The sequence below is a fragment of the Pelodiscus sinensis genome, chromosome 14 (genome assembly GCF_049634645.1).
Source record: "Pelodiscus sinensis isolate JC-2024 chromosome 14, ASM4963464v1, whole genome shotgun sequence".
Classification (NCBI taxonomy): Eukaryota; Metazoa; Chordata; order Testudines; family Trionychidae; genus Pelodiscus; species Pelodiscus sinensis.
This window is the reverse complement of record NC_134724.1, coordinates 40,210,693-40,234,661: the sequence shown is the minus strand read 5'-3', so window position 1 is coordinate 40,234,661 and position 23,969 is coordinate 40,210,693. Positions and strand designations below refer to the sequence as shown.

At 45.8% G+C, this 23,969-nt stretch overlaps 1 protein-coding gene across 2 annotated transcripts in view; it reads right to left on the bottom strand.

Annotated features, from left to right (window-relative positions):
- Window positions 1-23,969, bottom strand: part of DAPK2 (death associated protein kinase 2) — a 103,918-nt gene that overhangs the window by 8,542 nt on the left and 71,407 nt on the right. Inside the window, exons 4-10 of one of the 2 annotated variants that reach the window (XM_075897630.1) lie at window positions 18,638-18,776; window positions 15,130-15,259; window positions 13,970-14,018; window positions 13,008-13,034; window positions 6,412-6,564; window positions 3,543-3,588; window positions 386-2,495 (exon numbers count right to left, since the gene is read on the bottom strand). In XM_075897630.1, coding sequence (XP_075753745.1) covers window positions 1,845-2,495; window positions 3,543-3,588; window positions 6,412-6,564; window positions 13,008-13,034; window positions 13,970-14,018; window positions 15,130-15,259; window positions 18,638-18,776 — 1,195 coding nt within the window. In that variant the 3' untranslated portion in view covers window positions 386-1,844. Of the gene's footprint in view, window positions 1-385; window positions 2,496-3,542; window positions 3,589-6,411; window positions 6,565-13,007; window positions 13,035-13,969; window positions 14,019-15,129; window positions 15,260-18,637; window positions 18,777-23,969 lie in introns of those variants that run through there. The other variant, XM_075897629.1, reaches the window with a different exon arrangement.

Sequence of the window (23,969 nt, the reverse complement as noted above, 5' to 3'; positions counted from 1 at the left end):
TCACGCCATCAAAGATTTATCTTTCTGACTTTTCAACAAAATATTTCTGCTACATGAAAAATATAGTACCGTATCTTCCGGTGTATAAGGCGACTGGGCGTATAAGACGACCCCCTAATTTTCTAGTTAAAACATAGGTTTTCGCCTATACTCCTCGTATAAGACTACCCCCCCTTAAGAGGCCAACCGGCAGCGCCCCAGCTGCTCTGCCCCAGGGTCCACAACAAAAGCCTGGTCTGCTGGGGGGGGCGCACTAGCTGCGCCCCCCCCAGCAGACCAGGGACACGGGGAGCAAAGCCGCAGCGGCAGCGGCAGCGGCAGCGGCAGCGGCAGCGGCAGCGGGGTGCCGCGCCTCTGAGGCTTTGCTCTGGCAAAGCCTCAGAGGCGCGGGACCCCGCAGCCGCTTCGGCTTTGCTCCCGGTGCCCCTGGTCTGCTGGGGACCGTCTCCAGCAGACCAGGGACAGCGGGAGCAAAGCCTCTGAGGACGCCGGCAGCGGGACAGCCGCGGCGCGTCTGGGCTGTCCCGCTGCCAGCTTCCACCAAGGCTTTGCAAAGCCGTGGAGGGGCTCGGGCAGCAGGACAGCCCAGGCGCGCCTGGGCTGCCCCACTGCCAGAGCTACCTCCGTGGCTTTCCTCCACGTCTTCCTGGTCTGCAGACCAGGGAGAAGCGGAGCAGCTTTTCTCGCCCCAGAGTACACGGGCGGCGGGACCGCGAGGTCCCGCAGTCCGTGTCCTCCAGGGCGAGAAAAGCCCCATTCGTACCTGCAAGTCGGGGACTGCGTGTATGTTTATACCCGGCGTATAAGACGACCCCCGATTTTTGGGGGATGTTTTTTAGTATAAAAAGTCGTCTTTTACGCCGGAAAATACGGTACCTGTTTTTATGGCAAGAACACCACAATAAAAGACTAGTAAAACAGTGGGCCCCAAACTTTTTACCTTGTGTCACCCCTTAACCCTGTTCATTTCACCCCTCTTTGAGCCAGGGCTGGGGGGGGCATAATTCTGGGAATGGGTTAAGCGCCAAGGCTGGAGCCACAGCTGAGGCCAGAGGCAGAATCTCAGCTCGGGGACAAGGCCAGCAGCCAGGGCCTGAACACTTGGCTGCTGGGACATGGGAGCGGATTGGGGGTGGCCCTCCTTTTCCATGGGGCTGGCCCAAGCCCCAGCTGCACCCACTGTACATGCTTCTGCGCCTTCCTAGGGGAACACTCCCCGCAGCTTTGGGACCTCTGTTCTAACATCTAATGACAGTGAGAGACTATACCCTGAATAACTAGCTTATAGAATAACTCTAACTCTTCTTCTTTAGCTATGAGTTTCATGGTGTGAAATGATAAATCACTGCATCTTTTGTTCCGTTTTAAAGGGCTGCAATAATCTTCATAAGTTTAATTATCTGCTCCCCCAGCAAGTCTGCAAGACTATTTCCCTCATCCGAACAAGAATGATGAGGTCACCTACCTATCAGGTGATTTTATAGACTTCAAAGCACATGTAGCTGGTAAATAAGAAGTGAAATAGTTTTTTAAAAAATTCAAGTGAATTATCTAATAATTTTTAGGACTTGTGTGTCTCCATATTGCACGCCCCCTAAAACAAAGTGCTTTCTAATTCTAAGGGTTAAAAAAAAAAATGGGCTGGTCACAACATCAGCACAAAAACCATGGAAGAGGATAGGCTACTGTCACTAGTTTGTGCATCATGCTTATTTCGCTGTTTTAATGCAGAGGTGGTAGTGTTGTGCTGAAGTGACACACACAGATGATTTTTTACTGCTGCACATTGAGAGAGACAGACAGCAAGATAGACAAAAATCTACATTAGCACCTGTTATCCAACATCACTGACTTGATTCTGCAACATCAAGATTCAAGCCTGCAAGGAATTCTTCACAGCAAGATCTATTTAACAGCTCCATTAGTGATTCATTAATATCTTTGTTGAAAACAGAGCCAAAGTTTCCATTTACACATGCTTCATTTGCATTCTCCAGCTGAAAGCTACTCATTAAATCCTGTATCCACCTGAGTTCTTCAGAAAGATCCTGACTCAGAGATTCATACTGAGACTTTAGATCAATATATTTCCCTGTAACACTTGCAAGACTAGAACCTACAGTCTTGATGTCATCCTGCAGATGTTTCTTCAGAGATTCAATTTTACGGTGCTCATATTTCAGCTGTGAAAGCTTGTGTCTCACACTTTCATTTTCTTCTTTGTACCAAGTTTCTTTTTCATTATATATGGAAACTAACGCATCAATGTCCTCCTGCAGGGAGTCGTGGGACATAGCCAGAGTGCTGAAACCATGTTCCATCAGAGAAATATCTTCTACCACCTGGGCAAAGCGCTCACAGTCGATGTAGGTGTTATTTGGTGGCATACTTGAATGGCACTTGATGGTGTACTCTTTCAGACGTTTTGTCTTCAGTTGACTGTGCTCAGCCTTTTTGTTTTCTTGGACTTTTGTTTCTTCGATCAACTGATGAGTCTTCAGACAGAAGAACCAATATTACTGATTGTTTACCAAGATTGCAAGATATTGCACACATTCTACTCTACATAGCATACAAGGGATGATGCAAACTGTATTTCCACAATGCTAGGAGAAGCGGCGTTTCAGTCAATCTTCATGCATTTGATTAAAATAAAAGAGGTGATATGACAAGCACTGAGTGTGAGCTATTTGCATGCTATAATTTTTGCAGTTAAAGTCTTAAAACCATCAACATTGTGGAGAAAAAAAAAATCCTGAAAACACTCTGCTCTATGTTTCATACAATACATAAGAAAATGAGAATGAGCCGGTGTTAAAACATCCCTGTTTGCCATGCTGAGATTAGCCAAATTTATTTTGACTAAGATATTTATCTACAGGGGCAAGCTGTGCTTAGAACATCACAATGACACACAGAGACACACAAATCCAAGTACCAAGCAAATCCAGACAGCTACCAGCTCACTACACCAATGACATTTTGAAGGAGCTGATTTGCTTTCTCATTTGCTGTGGTGAGCTCTTAACACCCAAAAGCAGTAAACCAGAAGTATGGTTTGTGTTCATGCAAACAGGTTAGAAATGAAAACAACACAAATTGCATTCTGGATACAGAATACAGCATGCCCATTCATGTGTACTCCAGTCACCTTTTTTCTGGCATTTATTGTAATAACTGAAGTCATGATTAAGGCTTGCAGAGATCCAAGATTTTGTTAGGAATTAGTTTTTACTACTGTGTGTTTTGCCTCCAGGGAGTGGCTAATAGCCTTATAACTTATAACTTATCTGAGGAGAAAGGCAGTATTCTCCCTGCTTTGCTCATGAGTACAAGTGAGACACGGAGAGGCCAAGGGTCACTGTCTGGTTCAAACAGATTTCTGAAAGCCATAACTATGAGGAATTCTCTTGCTATTTAGGCACGTAGCTGTTAGCGTGGAACTATAAATTCCCATACAAATTCTGAACTCGTTTACCCTGAAGTAAACGACCAGCTGTTATAAAGCCACAGCCGTATTCTGTCACCATCCGTGGCCTTACCATTATCCAAGGATGAGTGAGAGCTTCTTGACTTGTTAGCCGCTTCCTGCAATGAAACACAGATTTAAATGAGAACCAAGCTGCTTACCATACATTACTTTCAGGAGGTTTATGAACCAGCATTTTAATATCAGTACTGCTTGGATTACTTACAGTGATGTACAAGAGCCATCCTGCCTCAAATCATGGACTCCACGAAGACAGTAAAGAGAAAATGGTGGCTTATAAATGTGGCTTGATAGGACGTCCCTCTGGAAGTTTGAGACTGATGAACCCAACCCTCCAAGGGTATGTCTAAACTACATGGCTCCATCGACAGAGCCATGTAGATAAGTTTATTCGAAAAAGGGAAATGAAGCGGCAATTTAAATAATCGCCACTTCATTTAAATCAAAATGGCCGCCACGCTCTGCCGATCAGCTGTTTGTCGGCACAGCATGGCAGTCTAGACGGGGATCTGCCGACCCCAGAACCCTTCGTTGGCAGATCCTGTAAGCCTCGTTTCACGAGGCATAAAGGATCTGCCAATGAAAGGTTCTGGGGTCAGCAGATCCCTGTCTAGATTGCTGCGCTGTACCCACAAACAGCTGATCGGCACAGCATGGCAGCCATTTTGATTTAAATGAAGCGGCGATTACTAAAATCGCCGCTTCATTTCCCTTTGTTGTCCTGCCTCATCTACATGGCTCCGTCGACGGAGCCATGTAGTCTAGATACACCCTAAGTGATGAACATATCAGAGCTAGTTTACTGACAATCTCTGCAAGCCAATCTGCAGGCTTCGGCATGTGATTAATACATTCCAAGGCCAGAAGGGATCATTGTGATCATCTAAGTCTGACCTCCTCTGTAGCACAGGCTGATAGAACTTCCCCCATATCATTCGTAGAGCATCTCTCTCAGAAAAACATCCAACATTGATTTAAACATCGTCAGTGATGGAGACTTCACTCTTGGGGTATGTCTACACTACCCTCCTAGTTCGAACTAGCGGGGTAATGTAGGCATACCGCACTTGCAAATGAAGCCCGGGATTTGAATTTCCCGGGTTTCATTTGCATAAGCGGGGAGCCGCCATTTTTAAATCCCCGCTTGTTCGAACCCCGTGTAGCACGGCTACACGGGGCTCGAACTAGGTAGTTCGGACTAGGATTCCTATTCCGAACTACCGGTACACCTTGTTCCATGAGGTGTACCGGTAGTTCGGAATAGGAATCCTAGTCCGAACTACCTAGTTCGAGCCCCGTGTAGCCGCGCTACACGGGGTTCGAACAAGCGGGGATTTAAAAATGGCGGCTCCCCGCTTATGCAAATGAAGCCCGGGAAATTCAAATCCCGGGCTTCATTTGCAAGTGCGGTATGCCTACATTACCCCGCTAGTTCGAACTAGCGGGGTAGTGTAGACATACCCTTGGAGACTAGCCTCTTTTATTGTTCCAATGGCCAATTGTGCACCGTTAAACATTTGTCTTACTTCCAATCTGAATTTGTCCAGCTTCGACTTCGAAGGCTAGCACACCTTTAAAGGCATGTTGGCTCTAGCCCCTGGTTAGCCAGGGCCTGCACATTCAGATACCTCTTTAACCTTTGTTGGACCACCTAAATCTTCTCCCGCCCTCACTTTGGGGTGTATTTCGACTACAGGCTTTTTCCAAAAAAAGTGGCCTTTCTTTGAAAAAACTTCCCCTGCGTCTAGACTGCTGCCAAGTTTTTTCGAAATTAAATTGAAAGAACATGGTGTTTTTTTCAACTGCGGTAAACCTCATTTTATGAGGAAGAACGCCTTTTTTCGAAAGAGAGCATCCAGACTGCCTTGGTGCTCTCTTTCGAAAAAGCAGCTTGCTTCTTCAAAAGTATTGGTTGTAGTCTAGATACTTTTTTTCAAAAGTATCTTTTGAAACAGCCTCTTTCGAAAGAGGCTTGCAGTCTAGACGTAGCCTATATTAGCAGGTGGTTTGCAGTACATTCATAGTCTCTAAACACATCTCCTAGCCTGTGCATTGCTTGCTCAACCCCACCTCTCCCAGAGTTACTATCTTATATCTTGCCAGTTTGTCTCCTCACCCTCTCTCACAAAATCCGCCAAACCAGATAAACTGGAAGATAATTCAGCCCTTCAGAAAAGCCTTCCAAGCACAGTTTTAATAGCTAATCATTTACTCAAATAATTATTAACAGCTAATCATTTGTTCAATTTTAATTTAGTCTTAGAAGAAGTCTCCTCCCAGTAACTTTTGAGACTCAATGCTGATTAAATTGAGGTTCTCCTCTAAGCAGCATCTCTACACAGAGCTAGATGACACACTGGCAGCCTGTCTGCATTAGCACCTCACTACCAAGACTGCAATTTTCAGCAGAGCATCTAGATTATTCTAGAACACAAATCATTGTTAGCAACAAAAGTAACTAATGTGGCTATGTGCCCAAGCAAAAAAACATAGAACACAATCCATTTAGAGCCACTTTTTGAAACTTTGAGCATAAAATCAATTCTCTCTCACACACACGGACACATGGACTGTCAGATGCCTTTAGCAACCAATAAAAAACGCTCAAGAATGATCAGACACAAGAACAGCTTCGAAAACCCAATACACTCCAGTAATTTGAACTTCACAGAAAACCAAGCCAAACCAACCCTACTGGTAAAAGAAAATGCATGCCACATTTTGGCATATGTGGTGGCTTTTAACACAGAACATATTTTTAGGTCCTCTGTATAGAGAAATTTACAAGGGACACACTTGTACCTAACGCCTCACTTTGGGACAGAGACCTATTCTTCAATGAAAGCTCTGAATTACTCCGTGTGCTCCTTTTTTGCCTGGATGGCATGCAGGCAGCCAGACATTTATGTACATTCACTTACCGTGTGTCTTTTACCAGGAGTTTGCTAATAAAGTCTTTTGCCAGATCACTGGTGTGACTGAAAGATTCCTCATCAAATTCATAATTCACGGCTGTGATATTGGCGAGAGTTTCCTGCTTCGTTTCTCCAAGGAAAGGTGATGCGCCACTGAGCCTGAACAGACCAGACAGGAGAATCATATTTTGATTGGGGAAAAATAGAGTTACTTTGACGTGATTCTGACCATGTGAAATGACAACATTGGAATGTGAGTTTTTTTCTCCAGGCAGCCAAGAAGCTTGGGAAAGAATAAGTCCAAATCTGGTCACCATATAGACAGCTACAAATTAGACTCACAAAGTCAGCATTACTATGTTTCCATGTGTGACAGCAACGACCCTATTAATGCTCCTGCCACCCCTGAAAGATACACAGGTTATTGCCACCAAATTTAAGAGTAATCTGCACTGAACGAGTGGCCCAGTTGCTCTGAGGGGTCCGGTTGTTATGCATTGGGGTGCATGCACGCAAACCCAGAGGCTATGCCAGGGAATGTCCCTTCATAGTTCCCATTAAGGATGCTCTGTTCTCTTAGGCATTTGGGGGGAAATCCTGCACCATGATGTTTTTCTGCCAGCGATTCACTGGCAAGCATCTATGCACAGTGTGCTCATAGAACTGGGCCCAAAAGGTCCACACAAATAGAGAAAATTAATTGCTCCGATTATGTGGCATTGCCCAGAGTTTTGCAGGGTGGGAAGGCGACAAGGTGCCCCAGGACAAAACAAGCAACTTACAGCGCAATAAAATAGAACATAACAAGCTAATTCTGTCTGAGCACATCTCCTTTCTTAAAACTGCAAGAATACAATGCAATCAGAAACTTAACACACCATTCAGCAATCTTCTAGCTAGAAAGATCTGTGAGCCTGTCTGGCATCTCTCAAATACAACTGACATCCTTCATCTTAGACTGATATTTACCTTAGTCCCACAAAGAAGACAGTTACCTTTTCATAACTGGGGTCCTGGAGTGGCACCACCATGGCTCAGTATTAAGGGTGCTACATGCTCTCCCAACCCCTAGTGTCTTCTTGCCAGAAACTCTGACAGTGGGGAAGGAGGGCTGGCTGTGGAACGGACATGAGCAGCACATCTCAAAGAACACCAGTTTCTTGCCCATTCCACAGTAGGTGACTCCGAGCAGTACCCAAAGAGGGAGAATGAAGGGGTATTCACAATGCCTCTCTCTCAGAGTCCAAGACTTGATGGCATCTAACAGGAGAAGCTGACGTTCTAGCCCTGTAAGGGACAGGTGGTGCCGTAGGGGAGACATCTTGAAGGAGCCCGCCACACTCTTACTTCAAGGCTGGGGCTCCATAGACACTGGTGCCATCAGGACTGGCATAATCAGAATGTCCTATGGGGCTTCTGGTGTCCACTGTGCCTTTAGGAGCCAGAGACCACCGTTGCTGCCCAGGGCTGATGACATGGGCCAGGCAGGGTTGGGCTGTTCCACATGAATCTAAGTTGACTTCCTGGTAGAGGCAATGAGCCACCTAAGGGGGTCTAAAATCCCCTCCCGCCTTCGCCTTTTGAGACAGAGGAGTGGCCCTTAGTTGAAACCTTCGCCTTCCTCACTGGGGTCAGCAAGGGTGAGCAGAGCTGACTGGAGGCCAGCCCTGAGGGAGCACTCCACACCAGAAGCATGGTGCCCAAGGCTGGGGACTGTACCATTTCCACTAGGAATGCCTTCCAGTGAATGTCCCTCTCCATTTTGGTACAGAGCTTGAATGATATGCACATTTGGCACTTGTCACTGAGACCGCTGCAAACAACTATGGGGCAGGTTGCTCATGGGCATGGGGCGTCTGCATGTTGCACAAGGTTTAAAGCCAAGAGCCTGGATCATGCCCATCCCTAGGCAAACATTTCATTTGGGATAATAAACTTAGTAAACTATCCACAGAGCTGCTAAGTGGAGGAGAGCTAGCTACGAGGAGTTGAAGCCAGCAGTTCCACTAGCGGCGAGAAGGAACTGAGGATGGAGGAAGTGCACAATGCCCACTAGACCACACCAGGGTGGTGCCATGCTAGGGGCAGCCAGAGCCGCTCATGTACGGATGCTGGTAGGGGAAAAACTTTCAAGACTGATGCATGTGGCGAGCACACACATCTAATGAGGAACGGACATGAGCAAGCAGGCAGAGAAGGACCTGAGCTTAAAGCACTTCTGTTACGGTTCCTTTTTAAAAAAATACCACAAATGCTGAGTCAGTAGAGTCAGATTTCCAGGAAGTTTTATTTACACCAAGGAAATTGGTACTAAAATCCCAGCCACTAAAGTCCCTGTGTCCCAGCTCTGCCTGACGGGCAGGCGGGGACCAAAGGGCAGTATTTGAAGGTGAGCGCAGGACATGGTGCAGAGCCACCTGCTCTCCCTGGCGCTTGCCACCAAAGGGGAGCTGCTCAGGTAAGTGCCCCACCCCCAAAAATCCCTGTCTCAGCCCTGAGCCCCCTCCCGCATCCTAACTCCCTCGTAGACTCTGCACCCCAACCTCCTGCCTTGAGCCCATTCCTCCTCTCCAAGCTCCTTGGCCCCAGGCGGGAGCCTCCAGAGCCTAGGGGCCCCCACAAAATCTAATAGTCCTGGATCCCCAGAAGAGTTAATCTGACCCACTGACCCAGGATTTTTTGCATTACAGCTTACTGTCTCAGCAGTGAGGACACGAGAAAGATGGAGGCATTATGCACAAAGGCAGGGGGCTCCCAAACCCTTCCACAGTGTGCACTAAATCCGAACAGAAAAATTGTCACCCTTACTCCCACTCTGCAACCCTCTCACAACCCAGAACTGCCACAGCGGCTGATGCGGGGAGGTAACAGCGAGGGAGTACTTGTAGATATCTTTGGTGCTCTCAGCACCCACCCTCTTCGACTCCAGCCAATTGTTCTGACTACTTCGCTCTACTCATCCCGCTTGCCCCTTTGTTCTATTTAACTCAGCTAGAAACAAGGAGGAGAGCAGGCAACACATGAGAAGCCAGCTCCCTGTGGCCCACCAGTGGTCACAAAACAGAGCTGGGGAATCTCTCCTCTAAAGTCTTTGGCCACGTTTTTCCATTTCCTTAAAATCATGCTGCGTGGCACTTGGCTTCTCTCCTCCCACCCACTGCCCCCTCAATGCACCTGTGACCTTGGCAAGTCACTTCACCTCTCCATGCCTCAGTTTGCATCTATGTAGAATGGGGATGCTGCTCTCCCAGCTCCTTGAAAGGCACTGTGTGAATGCTACGGTAGTGCCTGGGCTCTGTGAGAGTCATCATGCTGATGTAGAGAAAGTAGAAAGGATCCAGAGGCAAGTGACAAAGGAGATGGAATGCGAGCCATCTGGGCAGAGGAAAAAGACATCTGGTATGTGTAGTTTGGAAAAAAGGTGATTAAGGGGAGATATGGTAAAAGTCCTCAAATACGTGAAAGGCTGCCATTAAAAAGATGGAGAATCGTTCTTCTCTTCCAGCAGAGGGTGGGACAAGAAGAAATGAGTTCAAACTACAGCACAGAAGATTTAGATTAAATCTCATGAAAAGCTTCCTGTTTGTAAGCACTATAGGGCAATGGAACTGCCTAGGGAGGCTGCAGAGGCTCTCATTGGAGGTTTTCAACAAGAGACAGGATAGCTGTCTGTCCTGAATGGTCGTTAGACTAGGGATGTTAAGAACTAGTTGATTAGTCGACTATCCGATAAGCAAATGCATTTGCTTATCGGATAGTTGACAGGATAGTTGACTAGTTGCTTCTCCCCAAGAGAGGCATAAGGATCTTGCACAAAAAGAAACAGCAGAAAACATGCTAATGATATTGCAACTTATGCTAATGAGGGACTCATTAGCATATTTTCTGCCACAAAAGTGTGTAGTGTAGACAAAGCCTCACAGGTCTAGTATAGTGAAGGATTTCCTCCTAGAGACTGCTCCAAAGCCAGAGGCATAACACCAATCTTGTGAACTGTGACATGCCACAAATATGTTGCAATACCACAGAGTGAGGATTTGTGGGAATCTACAGGGACACATTGTTTGCATTTCTTTTTTTCCAAGAGAGGTTTTAATAAGTAGCTATAGGATCAGAATAAACTCCTGTTTTAAACACCCTCCAACATGGGGGAGAGTTTGGATCTGGAATTCCAGGGGAAAGCCCATCTTGAAATACAACGTTATTTTTGCACAAGGTTTCTAGGTCTTTTCAACCAGCTGGAGAAACACAAAAGCAAAATCAATGCTTCCATCTCTCTGCAGAGCAAAGGTATATAGAAGTAGAAAAGACCTGCCCTATTGGAAGAGTGCTCTGTTCCACCCTCTCCATTATTCTACCTCCAGCAAAGGCTTCAGAGGAAAGTGACGACCTCTCAAAGCACCTGGCTATGGGTGTCTTACTGTAATCACAGCACAAACATTCTCATCTCTTTCAATCTCCCTTTCCATTCATCTATAAACAGATGTAAATAGCAATGGGGTCTCAAACTCCCGGCCTGTGGGCCATCTGTGGGCTGAGCAGTTCCACAATCTGGCCCGTGCACAGCTGCTGGCATGTGAGTCCCTGCAACTCTGGGGGGTTTGTGCCCTTCCCCCAAGTCCAGCCCCTGGTCTGCCCTCGCCCTGCCTCTTCCTGCCCCTGCTCTGCCCCCTGCACTGCACCACTTCCCTCAAGCTCCCTTTCCTGAGGGACACAGCATTGAGGCTTCCTGGGGGGCCTGGCATGGGGTGGCAGCAGGGGTCAGGCCCCACCACTCTCCCTGTGGGATCTGTGGAGAAGCAAAGTCATTCAGCAGCTGCCACCTCCCAGGCCATCCTGCGGAGCGGCGTGGGAGATGGCGGTAGAGTGGAGCAGGCCACTGCGTCATTCCACTTCACTGCAGCTCCTGTCAACCTGACCAGGGTCCAGCGGGCTAACCTGAGTATGGGGTAGCTGCTGCAAGGCCCGGAGCAGCCTTGCCGAACTATCCTATGGAGGGGATGGCTCTGCACACGCCTCCCCCGGCCACAGCTCTAGCCACTCTTGTCCCTCTGCTCTACCGGTAGTGGTGCTGGGAACCCCTGCGTGAGTTAAATCCCCTTGGGGTGGCCGATGGGGCTGGGGAATGCAAGGGGGAGCGCACCGGCCAGCAGGCAGGGCCAGGAAACATGGGAAGTGGGGTGCAAAGTCACCCCCCCACACACACACCCTCAGCCATGCCAGACAGCAGTGCCTGTTGGCTCATTAGAGGATTTGAGGAGTGGCACATTGAGTTTGAGACCCCCCGATGAAGACTCTGATGTACTACCAGGTTCAGATGTATCCTCTAATGACCAGAAAAGTGCAAACGAGGACCAAGGATCTGGACAATTGTCAGACTGTATCCATGTGCCCTTACTCTATCCCAGGGGTTAAGGGACTTCACAGCATCCAGGCTATGTTGTCAGCTTACAGCCATTGTATAGTGCACAGGATCTAAATTTAAGAAGCAATCCAAAAACTCTCAGCATGGCCTGTGCGTGTGTTGATTCTGCTCCACATGCTTTGCCTGTCAGAAAGACAGTCCTCTTTGAACTCTCTCTTTGTTGGGCTCAATGCTGCAAAGCTTGTAAATACAAAATTCCCTAGGAGGCAAAAGGGAGCTTTGAGTAAAGCCTGCAACCTTGATCCCTTTGATCCCATGCAAGAGAACACCAGGGCTGGAGAGGCTGAGATTTAAGTGGGATTTTAAAAAGTGCCTGGTGTTGGTCTAACTCTGTTCCCACTTAAGCTGATGGATGTTTGACATCAATCGCAGCAGATTTCAGTCAACATTTGGTGGCCACTTTTAAAAGTCCCACCCCCACCCCTCCAAAACAGAAGAGGCACAGATAGATGCTTCTGGTGTCACTTGGAGACATTTGCTGGATAATGGCCCCATCACTCTCCTTTAGTTTCACTTAATCTTTTGCTTTCTCTATTTTAAAAGGCCTCCGGATCCATCACTCCATGGCCCTATTTCTGCTGTGCAACTCCTTCCCTAGGGGCAGGGGTGGGCAATAATTTTTGACCAGGGGCCACTTCAAACATTTCTGAAGTGGCCCCAGGCCACCCAGGAAGTGGAAGAGGCAGGGCCAGGACTCTTCCATGCTTCACTACACACAGTCTCTGATTGGTCTGGGGATGGGGGAACATGCAGTCTTTGTCCCCCCCCCCCCCCCCCCAGGAGAGCCATCAGCTGTTCTGAACCCGGTGGTGGGAGGAGACTTCACATGCTCTCCCCTGCTGCTCCCAGGTCAATCAGGGCCTGGGAAGGGGGAGCACATGCACGGGAGAGCGGTGCTTAAAGTCAACCACGAGCTGAGCAGTAGCTGGCAGTTGACTTTACGTGCTGAGCCCCTTGCTGGGCAGGAGGAGACTTTGCGTGCACTCCTGATTGGCCTGGGGCACGGGGAGTGGCAGGGCCTCTGAGAGCCAGATCAACTCGCTTGGCGGGCCGGATCTGGCCCATGGAGGCCTTTTTGCCCACCCCTGCCTAAGGGACTGATGGGAAGAGCTGCTTTCCACTAGCTTGCTACCACTTCTACAGATATCCATACAAGTAGATCCAATTCTGTACTTACAGTATGTAGGTCATGACTCCTATGCTCCTAGAAAACAAAAGAACAACTGATGGTAGGTTTTATACATGTCTGTGACATGAGTCAATTATTACTGCTAGAGCGGAGGATGACCCATGATAAAAGCAGTCAGACAAAATTTATGTAAAAGTCAGTGTTTCATAAAAAGGAATATGTATGTTGGATCTAGTATCTGGGGTTCCTTTATAAGGGTCTATAAAGTCATGGTGGGTTCATGGTAGTTAACTAGTCAGCAGCCCAGAGGAATATCTACAAGGATGTTCTAGCCATTATGACCGTTCTGGGCTGCCTTAACAAAACAGCTTCATTTTGAAGCTTTCTCTAGTCACAGCTCTTTTATAAACAAAGCTTTCAAGAGTCACAGCAAGGACAATCGTGTCTTTCAAAAGGCTCTCCACAAAAGGTGCCAGGTAATACAAATATAATTATATAATTAAAATGTTTAATAATCACGAGTAGAAGTTTACTGTAAGGGTATGTCTAAACTACACCCCTCTGTCGGCAGAGGGATGTAAATTAGACGTATCGAAAGTGCAAATGAAGCTGAGATTTAAATATCCCGCACTTCATTTGCATAATGGCGGCCGCTACTTTTTTTTCAAAACGGGGCTTTTCGAAAAAAACCCAGCAGTTTAAATGGGACATTTTTGACAGAAATGCCCCATTTTGAAAGATCCTGTACTCCTCAGGTATGAAGTGACACATGGGATATTTAAATCCCGGCTTCATTTGCACTTTTGATACGTCTAATTTACATCCCTCTGCTGACAGAGGAGTGTAGTTTAGACGTACTCTAAGTAGCATGCAAAAATGAAAGGAGTGACAGAACAGCTATTTATCATAGGTCAGAATTTTCTGATATGTAGAGAAAGGAATTTACACAGAGCACCCTCAAGAAAAAGCAGTATAGCATCTTGGAAAAAAAGTTAGTGCCACACACTTACCACATATCTGCAGGTAGTCCAAGTGGTTCATAGTTCACTATTTCTGGAGCTATAAGAAACATTTAGTCAAACATCAGCAACAGATTAATTATACTGTATGTGCATGTGATGGTAGGAATGTAAGCTCCCCAACAGAGGGAGAGCTAATTTACAGTCAATAGAGAATGAAAAGGGATCAAAGGATAAAGCAGAGGAAGCTATTACAGTCCACCTACAGTATTCATTATAATGTCAACCACAAATTACTTCATCTCACAGGGTTCATCACATCTCTAAGTGGCTGTGTCTACACTGGCCACTTATTCCGGAAAAGCAGCCGCTTTTCCGGAATAACTGGCCAGCTGTCTACACTGACCGCTTGCTTTTCCGGAAAAGCAATGACGATCTAATGTAAAATCGTCATTGTTTTTCCGGAAAAACTATGCTGCTCCCGTTCGGGCAAAAGTCCTTTTCCGGAAAAACTGTTCCAGAAAAGGGCCAGTGTAGACAGCCCAGTAGTCTTTTCTGCAAAAAAGCCCCGATCGCGAAAATGACGATCGGGGCTTTTTTGCGGAAAAGCGCATCTACATTGGCACGGACGCTTTTTCGGAAAAAGTGCTTTTCCGGAAAAGCATCCTGCCAATGTAGACGTGCTTTTTCTGGAAATACTTATAACGGAAAACTGTTCCGTTTTAAGCATTTCCGGAAAAGGGTGCCAATGTAGACGTAGCCAGTAGGTATACGAAAGCATTTTCTCCCATTATTTCAGAATGGCAATAAACTGATCCCATAAATTCACAGTCTTCATGTGGTAATTGGCCAGTCAGAAACTAGGATATTCTAGCACCACTAGACTTTAGAGAACAGTAACTTCAACAGAGACCTACATTACCCCCACCTCACAGAGAGTAAGTACCAGAGCTGGGATTAGTGTTCAGGGGGTTGTAGGTTTAACTCTGTATTTATTTCACTAACACACTAATTTGACAGCAACCTGAATTCTTCAGCTCAGCAACTGTCACAGCAAGCGCCTTTCAGCTGTTCCTCCGAGAAGATTCAAGCAAGCCCTATCAATACAGTGCACGCAGAGGGAGAGGGGCAATTTTAGGGGACTGAAAAGGTGACTTCTCTCTGAATTCAGCAAGGATACCTCAACATAAGGGAACTGCTTGAACACTCACCTACAAATTCTGGTGTCCCAAAAATATTCTTAAATTCAACTCCATCTTCTATTTTATGGGCTAGTCCAAAGTCAATGACTTTTATGTGTGGAAGAGGAATATTCTTGTCTAAAAGCATAATGTTTTCAGGCTAAAAATAATGAAACAAACATTATTTATATTATTTATTGGGAAACTAACAGGTCAAGAGCCCAAACATTATCCCTTGAGTCCCCTTTTCATTCTGGTATGCTTGCAGCACTGAAGAACAAGTAAAAGACACAAACCTACTCCTATCATTGTTTTGTTAACTTGAACATATTTATGTAATGTGACATTCATTGTTAAATCAGAACTTGACAACAGCAAAATTAACACCCCTCAGTGTCTGAAGCCTTCTACTTAAAAGCAATAATTCGTTTCTGTATTATCTTTAGGCATTGCCTACACTACTGGCTTTTGCAGGCAGAGTATGCAAATGAAGCGCTGATTTGCATTGCTTGTGGTTCATTTGCATGATCTATTCAAGCCGTTTTTGTGCAAAACCCCCTTGTGCAAAAATGGCTCAAATAGATTATTCAAATGAAGTTTTGACAAAATGCTAATCAGCGCTTCATTTGCATACTCTCTGCCGACAAAAGCCGGCACTGTAGACAAAGCCTTATTCTTGTCTCTTAGGGTGTGTCTAGACTACCTAGTTTTGTCGATAAAAGTGGACTTTTGTCGACAAAACTATACCAGCGTCTACACTACCGCTGAGTTCTGTTGACATAACGTCGACAGAACTCAGCAGTTTTGTCGACGCTGGTATACCTCATTTTACGAGGCATAACGCCTTCTGTCGACAGAACTCTGTCGACAGAAGGTGTTATTGCCTGTAACATTGCGTCCAGACTATGGACTTCTGTCGACAAAGCAACTTGCTTTGTCGACAGAACTCAATGTGTCTGGACGTTCTTTGTCAACGGAAGTTTTGTCGTCAGTATCTGTCGACAAAACTTCCGTCGACAAAACGCAGTAGTCTAGACGTACCCTTAGAAAAGCAACAGTGTATCCTGGTTTCTAAGAAGTCACCTTCCTTGTTTTCCCCAGTCATTTTCTCTCTCTGTCTGCCTGTGTTTATTTTGATAATTATGGTTGTTATGGAAGGATAAAGATAAAACACACCTGATTTCCAGGGAAATGATAAGACATTGGAGTTATTCACATGACTGTAAATAATTGCATGGCTCAACTAGATGTGTTATGAAGCATGTCATACTGAGCATGGTAGTACAACACAGAGGGTGAGATTAACATGGTTGCTGCACCGATGCAAATCATAGCGCATAAAGATTTTGCCTGTCTATGCTAGTGGTTGTCCTGGGGTAACCTCACTACTAGGGTTTGGGTTTTGTTAGTACAAACCTCATAGAATGCAGCTGTTAAACTTTGTCCCCAAGTAGTAAATGCCTCAGGAGAATGGTTCTCCAGGGATTCTGGCCACAACTGAACCCACCCAGGGAAAAAGTGCCCCTTTGTTTTGAGATACAAGTTGTAATCACAACAATAGTCTTTGAAGTGCTACATAGTTTTTCCTTTTGTTTTAGCAAGATCAGACTAACACGGCTCCCTCTCTATTACTATTCAACAATAGGATCGATTCAGATCCTGGAATGAGGACCCACATAACCCTGAAATTGAAAGGGGCCAGAATTGGAGATTCTGGCCTGCTTCTTATAACATGCTATTTTAAGAACACATGGAACATTTCTGATTGTAATGCAACCAAAAGCAGCAGGCCAAACCTGGCAGAATTGTGAAAAGAAAACCATGAGCAGTTCCCTAAGCAGTTCGACTCCATACTCTGCACGGTAGCTACTGATTATTTTTCCACTAACTTTTTTAGCCTCATCTCCCCCAACTCCCTTCATTCCTCCCTTATTTTACAGTTTTTAGAGCAACATGGCTGACACAATTCATCACTAAAAAGAAATATGAGACTGGAAATTAGGAAAAGCTTTCTGATTGGCAGGGTTGCTAAACACTGGGAGGCCGTAGAATCTACATAATTGGAGGTTTTTAAGAGTAGGTTAGACAACACCTGTCAAGGATGCTCCAGATAATACTGAGTCCTGCCATGAGTGCAGGAGACTGAACTAGACGACCTCTCAAGGTCCCTCCCATTCTTATGATTCTAAGATCTTGGGAAATACCATTTCTGCTTACCACTGCATCCTGTCACATCCATCCAGCACAGCAGGTAGCAATAACCCTGGGTCCAAAAGGTTAAGTATTCTAACTCTTCCATTGTGTCTATTAGCAAGTATATTTTATATACAGGCAGTCCCCGGGTTACGTACAAGATAGGGACTGTAGGTTTGTTCTTAAGTTGAATCTGTATGTAAGTCGGAACTGGCATCCAGATTCAGCCGCTGCTGAAACTGATCAGCGGCTGACTACAGGAAGCCCGAGGCAGAGTTGCTTTGCCCCGGGCTTCCTGGAATCAGCTGCTGATCAGTTTCAACAGGCTGAATCTGGACGCCAGTTCTTACATACAGATTCAACTTAAGAACCCCAGGCATCCCCAAGTCAGCAGCTGCTGAAACTGATCAGCGGCTGATTCCAGGAAGCCCAGGGCAGAGCAACTCTGCCTCGGGCTTCCTGTAGTCAGCGCTGGTCAGTTTCAGCAGTGGCTGACTTGGTGACGCCTGGGGCAGAGCAGCTTGGGTGCTGCTGGGTTGCTCCAGTAGTGCCGCTCCTCGGCGCTACTGGACCAACCCAGCAACACCCAAGCTGCTCTGCCCCAGGCGTCCTGATTCAGCCGCTGCTGAAACTGACCAGCAGTGGCTGAATCAGGACGCCTGTGGTACAGCAGCTGGGGCGCTGCCGATTGGTCCTGCAGCGCCGCTCTGGGAGCTACTGGACCAACCCGGCAGCACCCCAGCTGCTCTGCCCCAGGCGTCCTGATTCAGCCACTGCTGGTCAGTTTCAGCAGCGGCTGAATCAGGACGCCTGTGGTACAGCAGCTGGGGCGCTGCCGATTGGTCCTGCAGCGCCGCTCTGGGAGCTACTGGACCAACCCGGCAGCACCCCAGCTGCTCTGCCCCAGGCGTCCTGATTCAGCCACTGCTGGTCAGTTTCAGCAGCGGCTGAATCAGGACGCCTGGGGCAGAGCAGCTTGGGTGCTGCTGGGTTGTCCGCTGCCCGCGTGCTCCGCCGCTTTGCTCCGCTTTGCTCTCGGTCCAGCAGACCAGGGAGACGGGGAGCAAAGCGGAGTAAAGCCGTGGAGCACGCGGGCAGCGGACAGCCCAGAAGCGCCACGGCTGTCCCGCTGCCGGCGTCCTCAGAGGCTTTGCTTCCCATCTCCCTGGTCTGCTGGTCTCCAGCAGACCAGGGAGACGGGCAGCAAACCCTGTTCGTAACTGCGGATCCGACATAAGTCAGATCCGCGTAACTCGGGGACTGCCTGTACTACCACATGTAATGTACCACATATGTTGAATGATAGAATATAATAATTTCTTTTAACTAAATCAATGTTTTTTACCTTTAAATCAAAATGAGCAATTTTCCTGGCATGGAGGTAGTTAACACCATCTAAAATCTGCTTAATGAATCTGGTTGCTTCCTCCTCACTCAGGGACTCTTTCTGTGCCAGGAAGTCAAAAAGTTCTCCTCCAGACACTCTGCAAGACATACAGAGGTTAGCTACAGCAGGGTAAGGCACACAAACATCAATATAGTTTAATGGCAAGCAAACAACATGCCACCCACTTAGAACAAGCCCTGTAAAGTGTGAACCAGGAGGTCTGGATTCTAGTACCAGTTCCCACAGAGAAGTCACTCACAACCTCTTGTGTGTCCCAGCTTCTCCTACTGTAAGCGGGGGATAATAATCCCCTATGTCCCACGTGCTGTAGGCGTCATTCTTAACATTTGTAATGCACTTTGAGTATCATCTGGATCAACTCGGCATTTTTGATATATAAACATATGTATGTACAAATACACTATAGTGCTGTTAAAAACAATGACTTTTCTACTGTCCACTTTAACAGTGATGGAGGAAATAAAACTAATATTTGTTGTCCTGATGAAAAATCTTATCTTTTACCATTAGTAAGTAACACACTGCAATGAGATCTGCCAACATAATCGGCTTCCTTTCCCAAGTCATGCATAAAGGACCTATTTGTGCTCTTATGAGAATACTTGTTTGACACATTAGTGACAGAGAAATCTTTATTTTGTGCCAGATCTATATATTTTAGAATTTGTCTGTCTGATCACAGTAAGAGCTAGGACCACCATATTTGGTATATAGCTTCCTCTTATCATAACTGAAAGCAATATAAGGTTTTGGTTGTGCCAGGAAAATGAGATGTGCTTCTCATCAAACCAAACAGAAAAAAGAGACAGAATCATCAAATCAAGTACAATCCTCAACATAACTGAGTGAATGTTGAAAGAGAATGAACCAAAATGAGCCAGAATATAGGATGAACCTAGAATAGCATTGCTTTTCACTAAACCTTATAGAAAAGAGATAAAAATTAAGTGTAGTGCTCTGTTTTGGCACAGCTAAATCAATGCTGAAGATTTGAAAACTAGAAGAAAATGTTATTGGAAATCAAATTGACTATAGCTCTTTTTTTGTGAAAAGATAGCAAATAATAAGAGTTTATAGTGTTGAAGAAAAATACTTGAATTCCCATTTCAAAAAATTGCTAAAAACATTAAAGAATTTTTTAAAAGAAACCGGAAATAAAGATAACTTCATAAAAAGATCACAATTTTTGCAAAATACAGTCATTTAAATAAAGCATGTACATTTTTCTTTATTTAAAATAAACAAACAAAACAAAACCCAACCGAACAACTTAATTGAGTTAAGGAGCTGAGCAACGCCAGATAAATCTGCTACTTTTAAATAAGCATTTTAAATAAGCAAATTCACTAAGCCTAGCCTTAACCATTTTTACAATACAAGGAATGTGAAAATAATAATAATCTAGTTACTATTATGACCAACAGTAACAAAATATTTACTCCAGACAAGATTTCTGGTGCCATTTTTGTTTCTTTCCAGATTGTTTTCTATAGTTTACCAGGCTGTTATTTATGCTATGATCTTCCTCTTTCATCTCATCACTTGTACACAGAACAAATACTGAGTGCCTTTGGGCTCACCTGATCCTGTCATTGCTGACTCCAGGACTCCTGCTGAGGATTTAGCACTGAGCAAAGATTTCAGAATTCAGCAGTTACTATGGAAAATAAGGCACTGGGATCACTGACAGACAACATGCCACTAAAAGAACGAAGGGCTGGAGGCTTCAGATACTTGAAGCTAAATAGTGCTGGAGTAGCAGACAAGTAGTTTGATTACTATATGATTTTATAGCTCTTCATGTCCATTGCTGAGGGTATTTGTTTAGCAGCAGGGACCTGTCTGAGCTGAGATTCTGATACAGTATTTTCTGTGACATGACTCCCATTCTGCATTCTTGCAGCTGAGTGAGTGAGCTCATGGACACAGCTACAAAAGCTGCTTCAGAAAGTCAAGTGCGCACAAGAACTCTTTGAAAGTGCTGCCAAAACACACAACAGGACTGTGCCATTGCTGTGGGCAATGAAGTGTACTCCGCTCTTCCAAAGCCAATGTATTACACGTGTTAACTGGCTCTGAGCAGGATGATTACTGGTTGTATTTTACAGCATCCTCATGGTCAGAATCATAAGCCCTAGGAGGAAGAACATGGACCATTTGGATTGAGGTGGCATCACTCAATTTTGTGCTTTGATGAATAATTGGCTGGCAAACAAAAATAAACTTCACATAACCCCACAGTGTGACGTACCTATTGTCTCATGAGCTTCATGTGCTCCTCCTTCCTACTAGACTCAGTCTCCTCGGAATACAGTCTTTGATCTTCCATCTTCCTTTTAGGTGATGTTTAACAAAGACATCCAAAGTGCTGACACCATGCCAGGTAGGTTCTATCCCAGTTTTCCTTCTACACTCAACTTTCAGGAGCAGGGGAATGTTGGCAAGTGGCAGGCACATTTTAGGGCCTCATACTAGATCAGTTTAGAGGTGCTCTGCTGTGAAACCCTCAACTCAAGGCTACTCACCATCGATGACTTGGCCTGGAAAAGTGAGCATGGACAACAGTCCACCTTTGGAGCAGCTACACAGTGGATACTTTACTGAGCATCATCTCCTTACTAGCTCTCACTGCTAGTATTAGCGACTTAGAACAGATATGATATTTGCACCTTTGGCACTCGCAGGAACATCAGTAATATTGCAATCCACTAGCTGAACCGTGGTCCACACTGAAGAAACTGCCAGGCTTGTGAGAATGGGAACCACACATATAATGCTGATTTCATCCCTCTTTTCTGGATTTTCCCTTATCATTATAATTTCCACTGAGCTTGGCTCAGACTGTGAATTTAGGGAAGTAGACTGGGGAGAGGAGACTTGATTGAGAATGTGCAAAGGCAATACAAACATGAAAACCGAATAAAATTTGTGAGGTAGTGAAACTAAAACCCCTCACAGAGCTAGTTCAACCACAGGCATAGAGCAGCCTTTGAGAAGTTCAGAGTATTTTAAAACAGTAATGACTTGATCCCTAACACCCTACTGGGGTAGGAAAGAATTGTCCCCACATTACAGAGAGTTTAAACAACTTCTCCAGGTAACATGGTCAATTGTATAGGTGTCATTTGAATCCAAGTTACCAGACCTATGTTCTAACCACTTGGTCCATGCTTCACTACAGAAAGAACTGAAGCTTGAACCCAAAGGCTATGTCTACACTACAGAGTTTTTGTGCAAAAACAGCTGTTTTTGCACAAAAACCCACAGACCGTCCTCACCTCAAGCGCGTTTTTGTGCAAGAAAATCTATAATCGACAGAACAGAGGGCTTTTTGTGGTGTAGGTATACCTCCTTCTACAAGGCACAACTCCTTTTTGTGCAAGAGTTCTTGTGCAGAAAGGTGCGTGTGGACACGCACCAGGGGTTTCTTGAGCAAAAAGAGCTATCACAAAACACACAGGTGCTCTGATGGCCATTCTGTGAATGGCCATCAGAACGTTCTTGCGCAAGAGTGTCTATGCAGGGCGGACGCTCTCTTGCACAAAAGCACATCCACACCTTTTGAAGTGTGGATCTCTGCCACAAAAAGCTTCTTGCACAAAAACCCTGCAGTGTCGACAAAGCCAAAGACTACCAAAAAGGGGAAACTATCTTTGTTAGTCGAGTAAGAGAGATATCACCCAGTTCGGAGCTCAAAGAGACACAATGGCAGAAGAACCTCAGGTGTACCTGATTTCCAATCTTTTCTGAAAAGACAGCCACAGGTGAACCCACAACAAAATGTTCTTGTCACTCTTACTCTTTTATAACGCAACACAAATATTCACTGCACATTACAACATTTGCAGATCTGTGTGATTGCATTTCTTAAACAGGTGCCACGCCCATTGGAGTGTGGGTTTCTTGTCTGTTCTACAAACACTAGCCAAAAACATCTCCAATCTTTCCTTCCACACAGCTGCTTCTCTCTTGCATTGGACATCTGGCATCTTATCCTTCTTGTGAAGGCTGAGACAATTCCAGCAAAAGCTAGTAAAAACAGAGTGATGCTAGCCTCTTATCCATTGGAAACAGCTGATCACTTTGTTGTACGTACACAGACTTCAACACCCACTAGAAACACAGACGGTTGTTTCATGACTGACAGCTGCAAGACTGGAGAGGCCAAGAATGGAGGAAAGGGAACAAAGACCTGCAGCCCCGCAGTGATTCCCAGATGCAAGGGCAAGTTGTGGAACTGCTGAGCTGCACGTAAACAGGATTAGCTGCTGACTTAGCAATGTTCTTCCTGTCCCTGTGTCTTCGGAGGAATAGCAGCAGTTACGTTTGCTGAAGGAGGCAGCCATGGCTGCAGCTAAGCCAGCAAGTTTTGGGTGGGGATAGGGTTACCTCTCTCCCCAGGTACCGGAGATCCTCTTGCAAATACCCTGTCAATCAGTTGGGGGGATGGGGTGAGATAGGGTAGAATTGGATTGGGGAGCAAAGGGAGCTACTAGCCAGCTTAAGGCTGAGAAGGGGCATTCCTATGGCTGTTGGTGCCTGGTGCTCCTCTCCCTACTGGCAGTAGTTGCCCTGTGCACAGAAGCCCATGCCAGTGCATTATCCCTCACCCCTCTCCAATGGCCTCTCCAGCCCTTTCCCTGCATCCTTTGTCTCCTCCAGCCTTGGTGCCCACACACGGAGCAGAGAGGGAGCATAGCCAGGTCCTGCTCTTTGCTCCAGGGGATGTGGTGGAGATGGAATACGGGGCAGAAGCATACATCAGATCCCAACATTTCCATTGTGGGGGGCTAGTCCCTTCCCCCAGCCACTGTCCCCCACAGACCTCTAATTAAAGATTCTGAAGTTAACTTTTGAAGCCAAAACTCCACGGTCTCTGGTCCCCTGAAAAGCTTATAATCTAGTGACACTTGGGCCATGGGGCCATTGTGTCTCAGTGACAATAAAACCGTAAATAAAAATAAATGAGCAAGTTTCAGTATTTTCTAAATATTCAATAACTACTCTTTAAGGGTGTCATGAACAGGAGGAGGGATAACCAGTGACTAAGGGGTTAACTCAGGTACCTACCAGAGGTGTTGGACAGGGGGCTGAGAGAACCAATTGAGTTAGAGGGTTGAAATTTGAATTGGATATAGGCCCCATACCTGCTCTCTTTGGGTATGTCTGCACTACCCCCCTAGTTCGACCTGGGGGGGGGGGGGGGTAATGTAGTCATACGGAGTTGCAAATGAAGCAAATTCATGAAATTTGAATTTCCCAGGCTTCA